General features: G+C 41.1%; 2 protein-coding genes across 8 annotated transcripts in view; one reads left to right on the plus strand and one right to left on the minus strand.

The window, feature by feature from the left end:
* Positions 1-8,254, minus strand: part of AK9 (adenylate kinase 9) — a 128,013-nt gene extending 119,759 nt beyond the window's left edge. For 5 of the 6 annotated variants that reach the window (XM_049092455.1, XM_049092456.1, XM_049092454.1 and 2 more), the window contains exon 1: positions 8,194-8,254. The gene's annotated coding sequence lies outside the window, so the exon portion shown is untranslated. Of the gene's footprint in view, positions 1-8,071 lie in introns of all 6 variants that reach the window. The other variant, XM_025444630.3, reaches the window with a different exon arrangement.
* A 236-nt stretch (positions 8,255-8,490) lies between these two features.
* FIG4 (FIG4 phosphoinositide 5-phosphatase) overlaps positions 8,491-17,827 on the plus strand; it is a 124,077-nt gene continuing 114,740 nt past the window's right edge. The window contains exon 1 of one of the 2 annotated variants that reach the window (XM_025444479.2): positions 8,491-8,562. In XM_025444479.2, coding sequence (XP_025300264.1) covers positions 8,506-8,562 — 57 coding nt within the window. In that variant the 5' untranslated portion in view covers positions 8,491-8,505. Of the gene's footprint in view, positions 8,563-9,064; positions 9,360-17,827 lie in introns of those variants that run through there. The other variant, XM_025444478.3, reaches the window with a different exon arrangement.

The raw sequence follows: 17,827 nt of genomic DNA on the forward strand, positions 1-17,827 counted from the left end.
TAAAGATCAAAATAAATGTTATATATGCATACATATATATGTTACATAGATACACATATATGTATGTATGTGTATATGTGTAGGGACTACTAATGGCTCTAAAAGAAATCTGAATGGAAATTAGAAAATATGTAAAGCTGAAAAAAATAAAAATATATACATAACAAAACTAAGGAGATATAGCTGAAGTAGTACTGAGAAGCCTTAAATAGATTAGAACCAAAGAAAGTCTGTAAAGTACATGAGATGAGCTCAGCATCTTTAAGATGTTGGGGTAAAAAGAAACAGGAAAAATAGAAAAATATATTTTAAAAGTTAACAAAATATAAAACAAACATATATAGAGAGGATCACCAAAGATACATACCAGTATTTTGAAAAAAATGTATAAATAGAAAGCTTCTGTCAAGATTGATCAAGAAGATAGTAGGCACAATTTAAAAATATTAGACATCAGTTTCTTAAAAGTGTGTTTTTTTATATTTTGAAATTACGATTTTGTTGTTTTTTTGTTTCTAATGGTCATTAATCAGAGAATATTCTCCATGGTATATTAACGTTTTGAAGTTTGTTGAGGTTTGCCTTATGGCCTACTACATTAAAAACTCCTTGAAAAGGATATGTGATTTATGTTTGTTTGATATAGTACTCTTCAAATGAGGTTTACATCAACTTTGTGAATTTTATGCTTAAATCTTCCATAATGCTTACTGATTTATTGTTTACTTGACCAAGCAATATTAGACACATAAAGGAGGAAGGGCTACAAAGATAACAATGCTATAGATATAATACAGATAATTCAAGTATACCATAAACAAAATTATCCCAAATAAATTTGAAAACTTAAACAAAATTGATAAATTCTTACAAAAATCAGCTTCTCAAGAAAAAAAGAGAAAATCTGACTGGTTCTATAGCCATTAGAAAAACCATATGGTTTTTCAGAGTTCCAAGACTTACAATCTTACAGACACTCTTTCAGAGAAAGATAAAGTGGAAACTTCTTACAACAGTTTATCAGTCTTATATAACCTTTACCTAAATCAGAGAATAGTGTGAAAAAGCAAAAATATGTACCGATTTCATTCATGAACAAGATTTTTAAAATCCTAATATTATTAGGGTAACTGAATCCAGAAAATTATAATAAGATAGTAACATCATGACCAAGTTGGGCTTTCCCCAGGAACTCAAGCCTGGCTTAATATGAAGATTTAATTTATCATATTAAAAGAGAAAACTGTATGATCATTCTAATAGATGTAGAAAAAGTATGAGACAATCAACACCCTTTAATGATTAATAAAAAATAAATCTCTTAGCAACTAAGAATAGAAGGGAATTTCTTTAACCTAATAAAAGGTATTAACAAAAGACAAAAATTACATTTAATGATTAAATATTAAAAATGTTCTTTTCAGGTCGTAACAAGACTAGAGAAAGAAAACTGTAATTATTCCCAGTTGATGTGATTGTCTACATAGGAAACAAATATATTACAGGTAAATTCTGAGAATTAATCTGGTAATCCAATTTGCTGGATTCAAAATTATACAAAATTTAATTGCATTTCTATACAGCATGAATTGCTAGAAACTGTAACTAATGATAAAAAGACTTATCTTTGCAGCAAAATAATAAAGTAACCAGGATTAAATATTATAAAAGATATATAAGCCCTTAATGGAAAATTACAAAAAACTTACATAATAACTTTAATAAGCAGATTTCAAAAATGGAACAAAACTATGTCCCAGTGGTCTGGGACACTGTTCATGGAATGACGAAAATGGATTTGGGGGGCTATATGCTTCCAGGTAAATGGAGTATGATTATATGTCTCTGTGGAATTTAAGAATATTCAAATAGGCTTAATATACCAATATTATTTTAAAATATCATTATGAAACAAAACATAGGAAGAATTATTACTAGTACATTGAAAAGATTGAGATGAAAACTTCATGACAAAAGAACTAAAACTGCAAGTTATTTTTAGCACCAAAAAATGAGTAATGCTGCTATAAAATGTAGTTATAAAAAAAGAAAATGCATTTAAACCTTTTAGAGAGATGGTACATTTATTAAAAAGTATTAAGTGCACTAAAATCAGGGCCCTAAGGCCTGCGATGGAATATTTAGGTGGGTGTCTAAGTACTCTGAACCCCAGGATTACCTGTGTTAGGCAGGAAACTAGGCATGAGTAGTAGGAAGATGGACCTTAGACATCCTGATAGAGAGCCTCAACTGAGGACTGCCCAGGGACCCCCCCCCCCCATTCCACCCATCTAGCAGTCGGTTTGCAGTTACATCTCAGCAGAAGAAGTTAAGTTTGAGTGAAGCTCAGAGCAAAGTTAAGTTTTACGTTTTATTTACTGCATTTGTGCAGAAAATAGCCTCTTGTCCTTACTTAACCTATACCTCTAGAGAGCAGAGGGTGGAGTAGGGTGTCAAAGGCTCACAGAGGTGACATGTTAAATGGATTTGTTAAATGAGGACATGTTAACTGAGACCAGAGATTGCACCAGCCAACTCTGCTCTTTGGGATGGCCGGAGGACATTCCCTTCATTAAGACTATAAGGAATGAACTAGTAGGGGGGCACTAGTATCATTAATAAGCTCAGGGATGGCTATCTTTTGTAGGCCAGGATTGAAGGCAGGGGGAAAGGCTGCTCTGATACTGGGGTCCTGTGTTTCAGTGGGGATGACAGGGTCTGGAAGAGCAGAGGCCAGATGGCAGCACTTAACCTTCAGAGGCTAAGTAGGTATAATTACTAGAAGGACAGCACGTCCAGCATGGCAACCAGCAAGACCTCCCAGAGACCTGTGGTGATGGCTGATAAGCCACAGAATTTTTAGAGGTGAAACAGATGAGCAGTCAATGAAAATGTTGATGAACTTACATTTCTAAAAAGGATGAAGGGGAAGTGAGTCAAAGGCTGATGCCAGCAGCCACAGTGGAAAATCATGATTCCTTTCCCAGTTCCAGGCTCCAAAGCCCGTTTATTGAAGGAGAAGCAAGGAGCTCTTGAGAACAGACCCTACAATACTGTAATGAGTATTCACAATGGGGATTCCTCAATCCTTCTCCAAGAGAACCTACAACCATTAACTGAGGAATACACACTGAGGAAATGGGACCATCCTCCTCTTTCAAGAACAATAGGACACAGGGTCTGAGCTGACACCAACACAGTGGCTTCAAAATGCCATCATGACCCTCTGTAATAGTGAAAGCAAATGGAGAACCAGAAGTAATTGGAGTCTTGGTTTAAGTTTGTCTTACACTGCAGGATCTGCAGGACTACTTTGTGGTTATTTTCCTGGTCCCTGAGTACGTAAGGGGAGTGCAGCTGGTAAAACCTTTCCAGCGATTCCCTGCCTATGGAGTAAGAACCAATGTGGTAGCGAAGCCAGGGGGAAGCTCATGAAACTGCTTACCATGGCCCCTGGGCCAGATAAATAATAGTAATCCATTCTGAATGAACAATATGGAAGGGTGCTACCCAAAACTACTTAAAAGATCATAGCCCTGCTTAATTCTCCAGTGTGGCTTTTTGAGAAAACCAGATAGATCATGACAAATGATGGTGGACTACTGAAAACTTAACCAAGTGATAGCGCCATGTGTAACTACTGTGCCCATGAGACCTTTACGAGCTGGACATAGCTTCTTGTACTTGCTATGTAGTTACTCATCTGGCAAATGTATTTTTTTAAAATCCCTATCAGAAAAGAAGATTAGAAGCAGTTTGTATTCACTCAGAACAGTCAGCAAGGAACATTCAATTTTATTCCAGAACTCTCCTTCTTTGTAGCAAATATAGTACAAAGGGGTCTTGTTGATCTACAATATTGGGTGAGCAGGAAGCGGGAAGTGTTCTGGATGCCTTTGTAAGACACATGAACAGCAGAAAGTGGAAGATAAATCTACAAAGATTTAAAGGCCTGTTACTTTGGTGAGGTTTTAAAAGGCCAGTGGTCTGGGTCATCCTGAGATATTCTTTTGAAGGTAAAAGACAAGTTATTGTACCTTACATATTCTACCTCTGAAAGAAAGAGGTGCAGTATTTTATGTCTCTAGTTCTGATACATTTAATGGATGACTTGGAAAGCTGTTAGTTTTGAGTGAAGCTCAGAGCAAGAGAGAGCTCTGCAGCAGTTTTAGTGTATGGTACCAGAGGCCTGCTTCTTGGGCAATATACCTGGCCAGATCCCATGATGCTATAGGGAGGTACTTATAGTAGGTAAGAATACTTTTGGAGTCTTAGCAAAGCCACAACAGAAACTCTCAGTGTAGATCATCACTTTCTGCAGCAGAGAAGCATCCCCTGTTCAAATAGCAGCTCTTGGCAATGCTCTGGGCTCTTGGAGAGAGTGAATGCCTGGCCATGGGACATCAGGTGACTATGCAACTGGAAGTGCCCATCATGAGCTGAGTATGTCAGATCAAGTCTTGAAGTTGGGCAGGCAGCAGTCCACCAAATGATAAAAATGGAACATTGGGATCAGTTCTAAGCAAGTCTGGAGGGTACAAGTTTCATAAATAAGCAGCCCAGACCCCATGTCATCTATCTCTTGCTCACCAATGTCTCTTCCAGTTCACACTTCATATGGTATTCCCTAGGAAGAGCTGATAGAAAATTTTTAAAAATCACGAATGAATCATAATATATTGGTGCAAACTGTAAGTGGGATGCTTCCAGACTTTAATCCCACTCAGGCATAGCCCTGAGTGATGATGTTTAGGGGAAATGTTCCTTGTGGGCAGAGATTTAAAGAGTATTCCTAAGTCCTCAGTTTGGAGGACAACTGAATGGTTTGGTCAAGGATCTGAGAGGAATAAGATTGAAAGAAAAGAGTTCTGGGAAAGAGGCATATGAATGAAACTACGAGAGGGGTGCAGCAAATACACTCTAGGGTGACCCCTAAAAAGTCACATCTTTGTGTGATTATTTCCTTCCCTTATGTGTGGATGGAATCTGTGACTTGCTTCTAAATCTAGCGAAAGTATTAGAAATATTATTCTCATGATTACATTATATTATATAAGATCCCATTGAGCACGTTGGAGAGACTTCTGGTTGGCTTTGAATTAAGCTGCCATGTTGTAAAGGACTGCATCCAAGGAACAAGTGGGTGGCTTCTAGTCACTGAGAACAGCCCCTGTACACTAGCCAGTAAGAAAAGTAGGACGTCAGTCTTACCACCACAAAGAGATGAATTTTGCCAACAATCTAAATGAGCTTGGAAGCAAGCTCTTCCCTAGTAGAGCCTCCAGATGAAAATGCAGCTCAACCAACACCATGACTGCAGCCCTGTGAGACCCTGAGTGGAGGGCCCAGCTAATTTCGTTATGCCACATAGAAAACAAACATGAGTGGACACAAAATATGTGGACTTTTGTATCTCACAAAGCAGGATGGTTACCCAGTACACGCCAGCCAGTGTTTATCCCTGGTCACTTCAGTGCTTCCAAAATGGGCTCATGAATGGAGGAGGCATAATTGTAGGGGTGGAAGAATTGGAAGCCATGCATAGGCTCAACAGCAAGGCCACTGAATATTGCCCACCTGCCTGCAGCAGACTGAGGCTAACCCCACAAGATGATGATATACCCACTCAGTGACAAACTGATCACATGGCACCCCTTTGCCTTGAAGAGGGCACCTTAGTATGGGTATGCCTTCCCTGCCCACAGCGCCTGGCCAGCACCACTATCTGAAGGTTTGGAGTGTGTCTCATTTATCACAATGAGATCCCATACAATATTGCCTTGGATCAAAGGACCCTCTTTATAGTAAAGGAGCTATGATAAGAAGGATCCACTGATTATACCCCATATCACACTTCATCCAGAATCTGCTGGTCTCACAGAATATTGGAGTAGCCTCTTAAGGGTACAAGTAAAGCTCCATTTGGGATTGTGTGGGATTGAGATACTACTTCAAGATGCAAAATATGTTTTGAACTAAGGGTTAGGAATGGTCTGTCCTACCACCATTCTCAGTGATTGACATGAATTTGTACCACCTTTCCCTATGACTTCAGGCTCTGCTGGACTGCAGGTCCTGATTTTGATTGATGCAAGAGAGAGGCTTCTATCGGGGGATCCCCTTTGTTAGGTTTCACTGAATCTGAAACTGCTGCCTGGTCATATGTGGCTCCCCATGCCCATTAGGAGTTACTGCACTGGCAGCTGAGGATAGGGTTGCTGCTACATACTTGGTGCAGGGAGATACAGGTCTTGAACCCAGGGGTTTCTCTAAGACACCTCTTGTGATGATTATAGCGAGCACAACCTGACAAAATCATGGTAACAAGGGGGTTATACCCCTCTGGGATAAAGGCTGGCTACCATACTAAGAAAACAACTGAGACCAGCAGCTGGCCAAGGGTAAGGGAAATCTAGAATGAGTGGTAGAGGACAGAAGTGATGAATTCTCTGTTACAGGCCTAGGATTAATTGCAGTAGTGGATTCTGTAGCTTGTCCCACTAATCATCTTTTACTAAGTCCTTTTGTTTTAGAAACCGGGACCGGCCGCCACCGTGAAGAACTGGTGAGGGGATGGTGTGAACTTATGTGGGGGAAGGGTGGATACGAGTAGTACAAAGGTTGGAATGTAGCAGGTGCTATTAGTGCCCATAACCACTTGATAGGTACCTTTCCCGTGCATGGCCAGCCTGACTTCCCACTGCTAGCATGTGTGACCCTCTGCCAAAGGGTTCAACTTCCAGCTGCCATATCCAGTGGGCCTGAGCACAGGGCAGATGGGAAGTTCCAGGGAATTAAGGTTCTGCCAAAGCAGGCCTCAGATAATAACTGATGGGAGTTGGTGAATAAATCCTCCAGCTCTTTTGCCCTTAAGGGGGAAATACTCTGAGATATACATCTCAGGATTCTCCAGTGAATTCAGCCTACAGAGAAATTTGCTTGATAATATTCCCTTAATCAGCTTCCTTTTGCTTACTGATGTTGTTTCCTGGGATTACTTCCCACCATACAAGGCACTTGCCCTCGAATTTTTGTCTCAGGATCTGCTGCTGGGTGAACCATAACTAAGACAATGTTCTAATGGAAGTGCTATATTACAATATGATATAATAGTTGAAAACTAAATACCGGAAACCAGAATTCAACAGATATTTTAAGAGTTGTTATCCTAAAGAAAAGCATAGTGCAAGTACTTAATACTCATACTTAGAAGAATTGGTTTCCATTTATGAAACAAAACAATGAAATATTCTTCCCAGTTCATAGATCCAAGTCAATGTAAAATGCCAGAACTGACATGACCATCTTTCTAGTTCTTGGCAAAAGTAGGACCAAACTATGAAAGAAAATTAAAATAACAATTAAACACTTATTTAAAAAATTTGGTAGTTTCTCAACTTTAAATTTTAAATATGATCTCTAACATCTCACTGTTGGGTAACATAATCTGTACTATCACACTGTGTTATGTGTTTATACCATAATTCAATAGAATTTTTAAAAGTTCCCTCACATTTTTAGCGGTTGACAAAATCCCTAGCAGAGGGTTCTGCAGTTTACAGGCGGCCCATCTCCTGGGAGACCTAGCACTTCTGCTTGGGCAACGCCTTATACTCTCATAGCAGGTGCTCAGTATCTTGGGAATGAAGACAGTCGTTGGGATGGAAGATGGTTTTAAAAGTAATTTACAATAAATAAATAAATAAATAAATAAATAATAAATAAATAAATAAATAAATAAAGTAATTTACCCACATATGGTCTCACTCATACGGGGAATATAGGAAATAGTGAAAGGGATTAGAAGAGAAAGCAGGGGAACTGAGTGGGGAACATTTAGAGAGGGAGACAAACCGTAAGAGACCCCTAACTCTGGGAAACGAACAAATGAACTTCTGGTTGCAGAAGGGGAGGTGGGGGGAGGAGTTGGGTAACTGGGTGACGGGCACTCAGGAGGAGGGCACTTGCTGGGATGAGCACTGGGTGTGATACTGTATGTTGGCAAATTGAATTTAAATAGACACATTTTTTAAACACCCTGGAAAAAAAATGTTTTTAAAAAGCAATTTACCCAGAGATCCCAAAGTTTTAGTTTCGTAAGAAAAGGAATTGGTCTGCGGTCCCTGCAGGAGGTGAGAGTGCACTCAACTGATACAGACGGAATTGGGGGCGGGGGCGAGGACCCCCACTTACCCGGCCCCGCAGAACTCCCCGGCCCCGCGGTCGGTGCACCGGTTGCCTAGGAAACCCCCGCAGGTGCACGGCGCAGGGCCTCTTGGGAGACTCCGCCTCGGGAGGCGGGGCTGGCATTCATTCATTTCTTAGAGTCTTACCTATTCACTTTCGCTCCTAACTTTGTAACACATTCCTTTTCACAAACAGAGAAGGTGATGATTAGAGAGGGTATGTACCCCACCCACCAAGTTCACACACATCCGATGGGAGAAACCTAATTTTAACCCGCACGGCGCGCTACACTCGGCAGTCCATCGGTAGAATTTACAAATGGCCCGTCTCAGCCACAAATATGTGGCAAGTTCCGCCCAAATTGTGCAACTTCAGGTGATTTTTAAAAAAATTTTTTTTAAAAGATGATCTAAAAAAAAATGATCTAAGAGCTAAAAAAAAAAAAATTCCTTGAACCACACAACTTCAGGACACGATGGATTTTGTTGATTTTCATCCAGGTTGAAATTTCAGGGTAACAAAGAGATGCCAGGGGAAAGACACCGACTCTCGGGGAAGGGCTATCAGATAGGCTTCCAGGACAATAAAAGGCAGAGGTAGGCAGGGAAAAAACAAAAACAAAAAACCAAAAATAGTTTCGAATGGACCTAGCTACAATTCGGAGAAATGCTTCAAAAGAACCAACCCATCAAACCGTCCCCCTTTCCAAAGGAGGAGGACCAGATAAAGGAGAGCCTACGCTAACCGCGGGACCTTAACCCCGCCCACTTTCCCCCCCTGCCCGCATCCAAAATGGCGCCCTTGGCTTCCGGCCTCGGCAGCACGCAGGCTCCGGGAGCCTCTTCACGCCCTCTCTATGGTAGATCCTCCAGCCCCGCCCCCGACGTGCCCGGGGCGGGGCTTGGCTGGAGGTGGGGAGCGGGGATCCGGAAGCACCTGAGCTGGGCCCCGGTCTTCTGTTTGTGTGGTGCCCGAGGGGTGTTTGCCCGGCTGGAGGCCGGGGGTCTGAGGTGTCCTCTCCGCGGGCCTCCGGGGGGCAGTCTGGAGGCTGCCGCAGCTGGGCCGCGGCCTGGTGCCCTGTAGGGGAGCCCCCCCTTCCTCCGACCATGCCCACGGCCGCCGCCCCCATCATCAGCTCCGTCCAGAAGCTGGTTCTGTATGAGACCAGAGCTGTAAGTTCCCGGCGGGGCGCAGTGGGGCGCGACGCGGGGCGGGGGTGTGTGGCGGTGCAGCATCCCTAATCCCAGCATCAGCCTCCCCGGGGCCCCAATCCCAGATCCCCCTCCTCGGGTCCCTAATCCCAGATCCCCCTCCCGGGTCCCTAATCCCAGCATACCCCCTCCCCGAGTCCCTAATCCCAGCATCCCCCCCCCCAGTCCCTAATCCCTCATCCCCCCTCCCCGGGTCCCTAATCCCGGCATCCCCCTCCCTGGGTCCCTAATCCCAGCATCCCCCCTCCCCGAGTCCCTAATCCCAGCATCCCCCCCCCAGTCCCTAATCCCTCATCCCCCCTCCCCGGGTCCCTAATCCCAGCATCCCCCTCCCCGGGTCCCTAATCCCAGCATCCCCCTCCCCGGGTCCCTAATCCCAGCATCCCCCCTCCTCGGGTCCCTAATCCCAGTATCCCCCCTCCCCGGGTCCCTAATCCCAGCATCCCCCCTCCCGGGTCCCTAATCCCAGCATCCCCCCCTCCCGGGTCCCTAATCCCAGCATCCCCCCTCCCCGGGTCCCTAATCCCAGCATCCCCCCATCCCCGGGTCCCTAATCCCAGCATCCCCCCTCCCCGGGCCCCTAATCCCAGCCTTGGGCGGGAGTCTGAGGGAGCTTCGCCTTGTCCCCGCACCCAGGGCACTGCTGCTTTGGCTTGTCCGTGCTTCCACGGAAGAGTCACGCTTGGAACATGCTGGAAACAGGTGCTTGTGGCATCTCGGAAACTGTTCACGAAGTTCTGAACGAGTTACTGGGTTCTTTTAAGAAAACTTTCAGATTAAAACAAAACAAAACTTTCAGAAAGTCCATTAGCGGTCTGCCGTTCTCTGCTTACAGTACAGGCAAGAGTATGAAAAAAATATTTTTGACTTTTGAATGGGTAACTTGTGTGTGTTCATAGTCCGCGGCATACCAATCACTAGGATTGCTGTTAATGATGTGCCTTTTTTCTTTTTAAAGGATTTTATTTATTTATTCATGAGAGACACACAGAGAGAGGCAGAGACACAGGCAGAGGGAGAAGCAGGCTCCCTGCAGGGAGCCCGATGCAGGACTGGATCCTGGGACCCTGGGGTCACGCCCTGGGCCAAAGGCAGACACTCAGACACTCAGCTGGCGAGCCACCCAGGGATCCCCAATAATGTGCCCTTTTATTGCTAAAATACTTGGTTCTCCTTATTGGAAAGGGAAGGAAAATTTATTTTGTTTAAAGACATCTGTGTGGATAACATTATTTTGCTTTTCGTTGGACTGTTTTACAGCACTTTTTGTTTCATTACTTTGAATTGCCATGTCAACAACTTAGTAGTAGAATAAGATACGTTTTTGTGTTTAGAGTCTACTTCCCTAAGATTTATGGAAGTGTGCCTGTAGAAGTACATACTTTGTCATTTGTGTGGTTGGAAAATAAAGCGTAGCCTTTCTGATTTGAGGTCATGGTGATGTTAGGATCTGTGTTTAAAATTACACTGCATGCTAATAAGAATGCATATGCCAGGAGCCTTCCTGTTGTGCCGTAGAGTGTTTTATGGGGCATATTCAGTGGAACTTGGGCTCTCTTCCATTGCGTAAAGTAGGTACCTAACAGTTTCTTGGTTATAACACGGTGCCAATAGCACATCTGCCTCAGGTCACAATTAGTGGAGAAACATTGCTGACCGTAAATTAATTTTTGTTGACGACTTCATTTGATTAGATCCAGCCCAGAAGATGGAATTATCTAATATTCATAGATATCTTCAGTTGTTCTCTGAGGACAGTCGTACAGACGTATTTTGACATTGAAACAAAACCTTCTGCTTTCTGTAGTGTGCTGATAAAATGTCCCTGGTTAGAAACATAAATACTATATTTAAAACACAGAAACTTCATCCCATTTGTAAGCTGAGTATTTATTAGGACTGGCTGAGATGTATGTTAGTGTTCTTTCAAAAGCACTACGGCTCAGCAGTTTAGCGCCGCCTTCAGCCCAGGGCGTGATCCTGGAGACCTGGGATCAAGTCCTGCGTCAGGCTCCCTGCATGGAGCCTGCTTCTCCCTCAGCCTGTGTCTCTGCCTCTCAATCTCTCTCTGTGTCTCGAATGAATGAATGAATGAATGAGTAAATAAGTAAAATAATAAAAAAAAACCACAAAAGCACTACTTGTATTATGGAGCTCTTCTGCTTAGAAATCTTAAGGGGACACCAATAAAAATAAATAAATAAATAAATAAATAAATAAATAAATAAATAAATGGAAAAAAAAGAAATCTTAAGGGGGGCTCAGCAACCCCCATTTGAAGACAGTAGATGCTGAATCTCTTAGTTTGGCATTCAAAGCCATATGTGATTTGTTCCAAACCTGTCTGGTTTTATATCTAATTTAATATCAACTCAACACCTATTTACTGAGGATTACCTCTGTGCCTTTATGGGCCTTGTTCTGCAGTAGAACTGTATTGCTTTCAGTTCCCTTCACCCACCCAGAGTATTTTCTGCTGCTGCTCTCTTTGTAAAGGCCCACCCCTTTCCTGTCATAACCTGCTGGTCCTCATAGCACAGATCTGGTACAGTGCCTTGCAAACAGTAGGCTTCCAGTGGATACTGGTTGTGAGTGTCTAACATGAAGAAATGTGTGTTCTAGAACTTGGTTGTTACCCCTCTCAGTCCTCTAAGCAATGGAAACTAACTCCAGCCAGTTTAGAGATAAAAGATGAGTTTTATCAGAAGGGTGCTGGCGGAGCCATTGCATAGAATCGCTGGAAGAGCTAATTGCCCAGCTTCTGGAAAGGCAGGAACAAGGCAGCAGGGTTAGAGAACCCATTCAGAGTGCTGCCAAGGACATACCATAGGTACTAGAAGAAGGAATCTGATTGACTCAGCTATGGTTGCGAATCCGCCCCCAAGTGGACAAATCATCACGGCCAGAATGGCGTCTGGCAGTACTAACTTTGTTTCCAGGAATGGTTGGCCCGGGGCAATCACCTTGAGAAATGTCTGCTGCATTTAATCTTTGAACCTTGGTTTCCTCATCAGTAAAGTATGTGATTCTTTTTTATATATTTGACTTAAACATTTAAGTAGAGAGATTTATTTGAGTAATAAGCTCAAAGTTTAAGGGACATAAATAGCTCAGAAAAAAGCATAAAATTACTGGCCACTAAATAGATCCTAGGAATTAAAAAAAAAAAAAGAAACTGTAGCAGGTTGTATTAATGAGAATAATAGCTAATGCCTATGGAACTTCTATGCCAGCCACTGGTCAAAATACTCTACATATATTTTATTATTTAATTCTCATAAAACCTTGAAGAAGTAAATCCTATTACTACTGCTCTCACTATTATTCACTATTATTCAGTGAAGAGAAGAATGAGGCGGAGAGGACAATGCTGTTGGGAGTGTGGTCTGATACCTGATGCCAGGCATAGAGAGTTTGTAACTGGACTGGGACAGATTACTTCTAGAAACTGGGAGTCAGTGATTAGAAACTTTTATGGCTACTTGACGGAGTAATTGTATTCCTGATGAAACAGAGTTTAGAACATTGGGTTTGTGGTTTGTGTGTCTTTGGGGTTTTTTGGTTTGTTTTTAGCTTTTTTATTATGGAAATTTTGAACAAATATAAAATAAACAAAATAGTTTAATAAACTCCCACATATCCATCACCAGCTCCAAGATTACCTTTAATTTTTTAGAAGATTTATTTATTTATTTTTGAGAGAGAGAGCATGTAGTGGGGATGGGGAGAGGGAGAGTCCTAAGCAGAGTCCATGCTGAGTACAGAGCCCCATGCGGGGCTGGATCTCACAACCCCGAGATCAGTACTTGAGCTGAAACCAAAAGTCAGACTCAACTGACTACGCCTCCAGGCGCCTCCCGAATTATCTTTATTAGCTATAACTCATTCTGCTCCCCATTCACCACTTATTTCAAAGTATTCTTTTTCTTTAAAATTTACATAAATTGAAATGCACAAATCTTATCTGTAGAATTTAGACAAGAAGTTACACACATATGTTAACCATACCACTGTTTTGCCCCAGAAAATTGTCTTGTGTCCCTATTCAGTCAATTGTCTCCTTTTCCTTACAGGCAACTGATATTCTCTCCTTTTTAACCTTAGATTAGATAGGCCTACTGAAAAATTTCATACGGGTGGATTTATATAGTACATATTCTGTTGAGCCTCGCTCTTTTTGCTCAGCATGTCTTTCAAGTTCATCCATGTTGTATCAGTAGTTTGCTCCTTTTTATTATTGAGTAGTAGCCCATTGTGTACATATTCCACAGTTCGTTTATCCATTTTCCCTATTGATTTAGACCATTTTCCATATTTAGGCTGTTGTCAATAAGCCAGCTGTGGACATTCTTGAATAAGCATGTTTGTGGATGTAAGTTTTCATTTCTTTTGGTAAATACCTAAGAATGAAATTGCTAGTCACAGAGGTGATGTAAGGTCGTATCATTTTACACTCCCATCAGCAAGGTATGAAAATCCCTATTGCTCCAAATCCTTGTCAGCACTTGGTGTTGTCAGTCTTTTTAGTTTTAGTTAGTCTTGTGCCTGTATCTCATTATGGTTTTGATTTGCATTCCCTTAATGACTAGTGATACTGAGCATCTTTTCACGTGCTTTTTGGCGGTTTTTACATCTTCCTTTATGAAGTGTCAAAGTCTTTTTGCCCACTTAAAAATAATTGGATTGTTTGTCTCTTTATTTGTTTATTTTTTTAAAAGACTTTTAAAAAAAGTCTGTCTCATGAGAGACAGAGAGAGAGGCAGAGATAAAGGCAGAGAGAGAAGCAGGCTCCGCACAGGGAGCCCAATGTGGGACTCGATTCCCCGACCTGGGATCATGCTCTGAGCTGAAGGCAGACGCCTGGGTGACTCAACCACTGAGCCACCCAGGCATCCCTCTTTATTTTTGATTTGTGGTTTTTTATATATTCTGGAATGAAGTCTTTGGGATACATGTTTTGTGAATATTTTCTTTCAGTTAGTGGCTTGCCTACTCCATTTTCTTCATTTTTTTCAGTATTACTGAGGCATAACTGATAAAATTGTAAGATATTTAAGGTATACAATGTGATGATCTGATAAATGTACGTATTGTATTAATGATCTTTTGATGAGCAAAAGTTTTTCATTTCAATGAAGTCTAATTTATCAAGTTTTTCATTTGTGGTTACTGCTTTCTGTGTTCTAAGAAATCTTTACCTATTTCTAGAGCACAAAGATATTTTTCCATGGCTTCTCTAAAATATTTATACTTTTAACTTTTACATTTAGGGGTGAGTTTTATATTAAAATAATTTTGTATGTGGTTGTATTACTTCTTGTGGTGTATCAAATTGCTCCAAAACTTAGTGGCTTCAGACGACAATAAATATTTCATATTTCACATATTTTCAGTAGATCAGGAGTCTGGGAAGGACTTAGCTGAGTGGTTCTGGCTCAGGGTCTCATGAAATTGCAGTTAAGGTGTCATCTGGGCTACAGTCATCTGAAGGGTTGACTAGGCTAGAGGATTTACTTCCAAGGTAGCTCACTCACATGCTTGGCAAGTTCAGCTGGGTGTTGACTAGAGGCTTCAGTTTCTCACCTCATGGGCATTTCCATAGGACTCCTTTAGTGTCTATGATGTGGCAGCTGGATTTACCCAGACATCCAAGAGAAAGAAGGATGTCTTTTGTGATCTATCCTCAGGATTCACATTCCACTGTTTCCTTAATATTCTGTTGGTTATGCAGGTCAGCCCTGTTTGTGGGCAAGGAGTATAAAAAGGCATGAATACCAGGAGATGAGGATCATTAAAGGTTCTTGGAGGCTGGCAACAGGGCTTGAGTTTCCATGCATCAGTTGTCCAGCCTCGTTTGTTGAAAATCTCACTCTTTCTTTATTGAATTTCTTTGGTACTCTTGTGAAAAATTAGTTGGATAAATGTGAGTTGATTCTTTTTTTTTTTTTTTAAGATTTTATTTATTTATTCATGAGAGAGAGAGAGAGAGGGAGAGTCAGAGACATAGGCAGAGGGAGAAGCAGGCTCCATGCAGGGAGCCTCATGTGGGATTTGATCCCAGCTCTCCAGGATCAGGCTCTGGACTGATGGTGGCGCTAAACCGCTGGGCCACCCGGCTGCCCTATGTGAGTTGATTCTTAAACTCTATTTTGTTCTGTTGATCAATTTATTTTTCTTTATGGCATTACCACCTTATCTTCATTATTACAGTTTGATAAGAAGTCTTGAAATCAGGAAGTGTAAGCTTTCCAACTTCATTCTTTCCTGAAGTTGTTTTGACTACTCTAGATCTTATATGTTTACATATGAATTTTATAATCAGCTTGTCAATTTCTAATAAGCCTATTGGGATTGTGATTTGGATTTCATTGAATTTATAGATCCATTTGGGGAGAACTGAATCTTAGTAATATTGAATCTTTTTTTGAAATTGTGAGGTTATTATTTTAATTGAAATATTTCTATAAATTAAAATTATTTAAAATGAAGATTTATTAATATTTGAATTTTTAAGATGTTTCTAATGTGTATAATTAATTTTATATAAAATGAAATTCCATGCCCATGACCTACTACAAGAAGATTTTCTTCTTTGCACTTTTGTTTCATTTATTTCTTTATTTAAATATTTGCTTGAATTTACCACTGAAGGCACTTGGGGCTGCTTTGTGGGACAGATTTTGATCATCAATTTCTATAGCAGCTGTAGGGTCATGCATATTTCCAGGTGCTCCTTGAATCACATTTGATAAATTGTATTTTTCTTTTTTCTTTTTAAAAGATTTTTATTTATTTATTCATGAGAGACACAGAGAGAGAGGCAGAGCAGGAGAAGCAGGCTCCATACTAGGAGCCAGATGTGAGACTTGATCCCGGGACCCTGGGATCATGCCCTGAGCTGAAGGCAGACGCTCAACCACTGAGCCACCCAGGCATCCCGATAAATTGTATTATTCAAGAAGTTTGTCCATTATCATTTTAGTTGTTGAATTTATTAGCGTCAAGTTGTTCATAATATTCTCTTGTTAAAATTTTTTGTTTTATTATTTTTTAAAGATTTTATTTATTTGAGAGAGAGAGGGAGTGTGTGCAAGTGGGGGGTGGGGGGCAGAGGGAGAGGGAGAAGCAGACACCCCGCAGAGCAGGAAACCTGATGTGGGGCTCTATCCCAGGGGATTAGGACTTAAGCCAATGGCAGACACTTACCGACTGGGCCACCCAGGTGCCCCTCTTATTAAACTTTTTATGTCTGTAGGATTTGTAGTAAAACTCTCACTTTTGTTCCTGATACTGGTATTTGGTGTTCTCTCTCATTTTTTATTGATCCATTTTGCTAGGCATTTATCAATTTTAGTACTCTTTTGAAAGAATCAGCTTTTGATTTAGTTAATTTTCTTTGTTGTTGCTTTTTATTTAATCAGTTTCTGTTCTTAGGCTTATTATTTTCTTCCTCTTGTGGATTGGGGATTAATCAGTTGACCTGTTTCTAACTTTATAAGGTAGAAATTTAGATCACTGAGATTTTTTTTCTTTTCTAATAGAGAGCATTTAAAACTGAAAGTGTAAATAGAAGAGTCAAAAGACTATGAGGAAAATATTAGTAGCCTGAGCACCAAATAAAGCAGTATGTTCCTATATACAAAGGGTTTGGAAATCATTCTGAAAAATAAAACACTCCCCAAAAAGGACAAGGATATGAATAGATAATCTGACAAAAGAAGTATGAATATAAAAAGGTAATACACCTTGCTAATAATTAAAGCAATAAAATGAAAATAGATTCCTATTTTCACCTGTCGAAATGGCAAAGATGTGAAAGATTGACAAAAGTCATCGTTGGCAAGTATATAACTCAGAATAAGCGCATTGTTATTTTGGTTGATGGGAGTGTATTAACTGATTACGAAAGAATTAGGGGAACAAAAGAGAGTGGACAAGATGGGCTGCCTCTTGCCCTGAGCCTTCATTTAGAAGGGTAACTGGAGAGGAAAGGGGGAGTAAGTTGGTAGATAGCATGCAGAAGGTGTAGTTCTGCCTTGTGAAAGGTCTGCTTCCTCCCAAAACTTACCTGTTCTCTCTGGTGCCCAGCACCCTCATGCTGCCCTTTGGCTCCTGTGGTGATGCCCTGGCCCTTGTCTGTGCTACGACCCAGACCTACAGGTAAACTAAGGTCACATCCAGCCCGACTGCTCGCATAGCGCAGTACAACTAGGAGTTGTCCACAGATTTAACAGGCTAAAGTTATGCTGGAGGAAACTGCAGTTTACTTTAGGTGATTTCCAATCTATAGCCCTTGCTTAATATATAATGCCCTAGAGGTCTTACCATTTCCATAAGTGATCATTTTATGGCAAATTAACATATACTAGTTGAGTTTAAAGTTGGTAGCTGAGCAGAAGTGTGGTGGATTTTTGTGTCTTCACCCCTAC

The sequence above is a fragment of the Canis lupus genome, chromosome 12, assembly GCF_003254725.2.
Source record: "Canis lupus dingo isolate Sandy chromosome 12, ASM325472v2, whole genome shotgun sequence".
NCBI classification, from domain to species: Eukaryota; Metazoa; Chordata; class Mammalia; order Carnivora; family Canidae; genus Canis; species Canis lupus.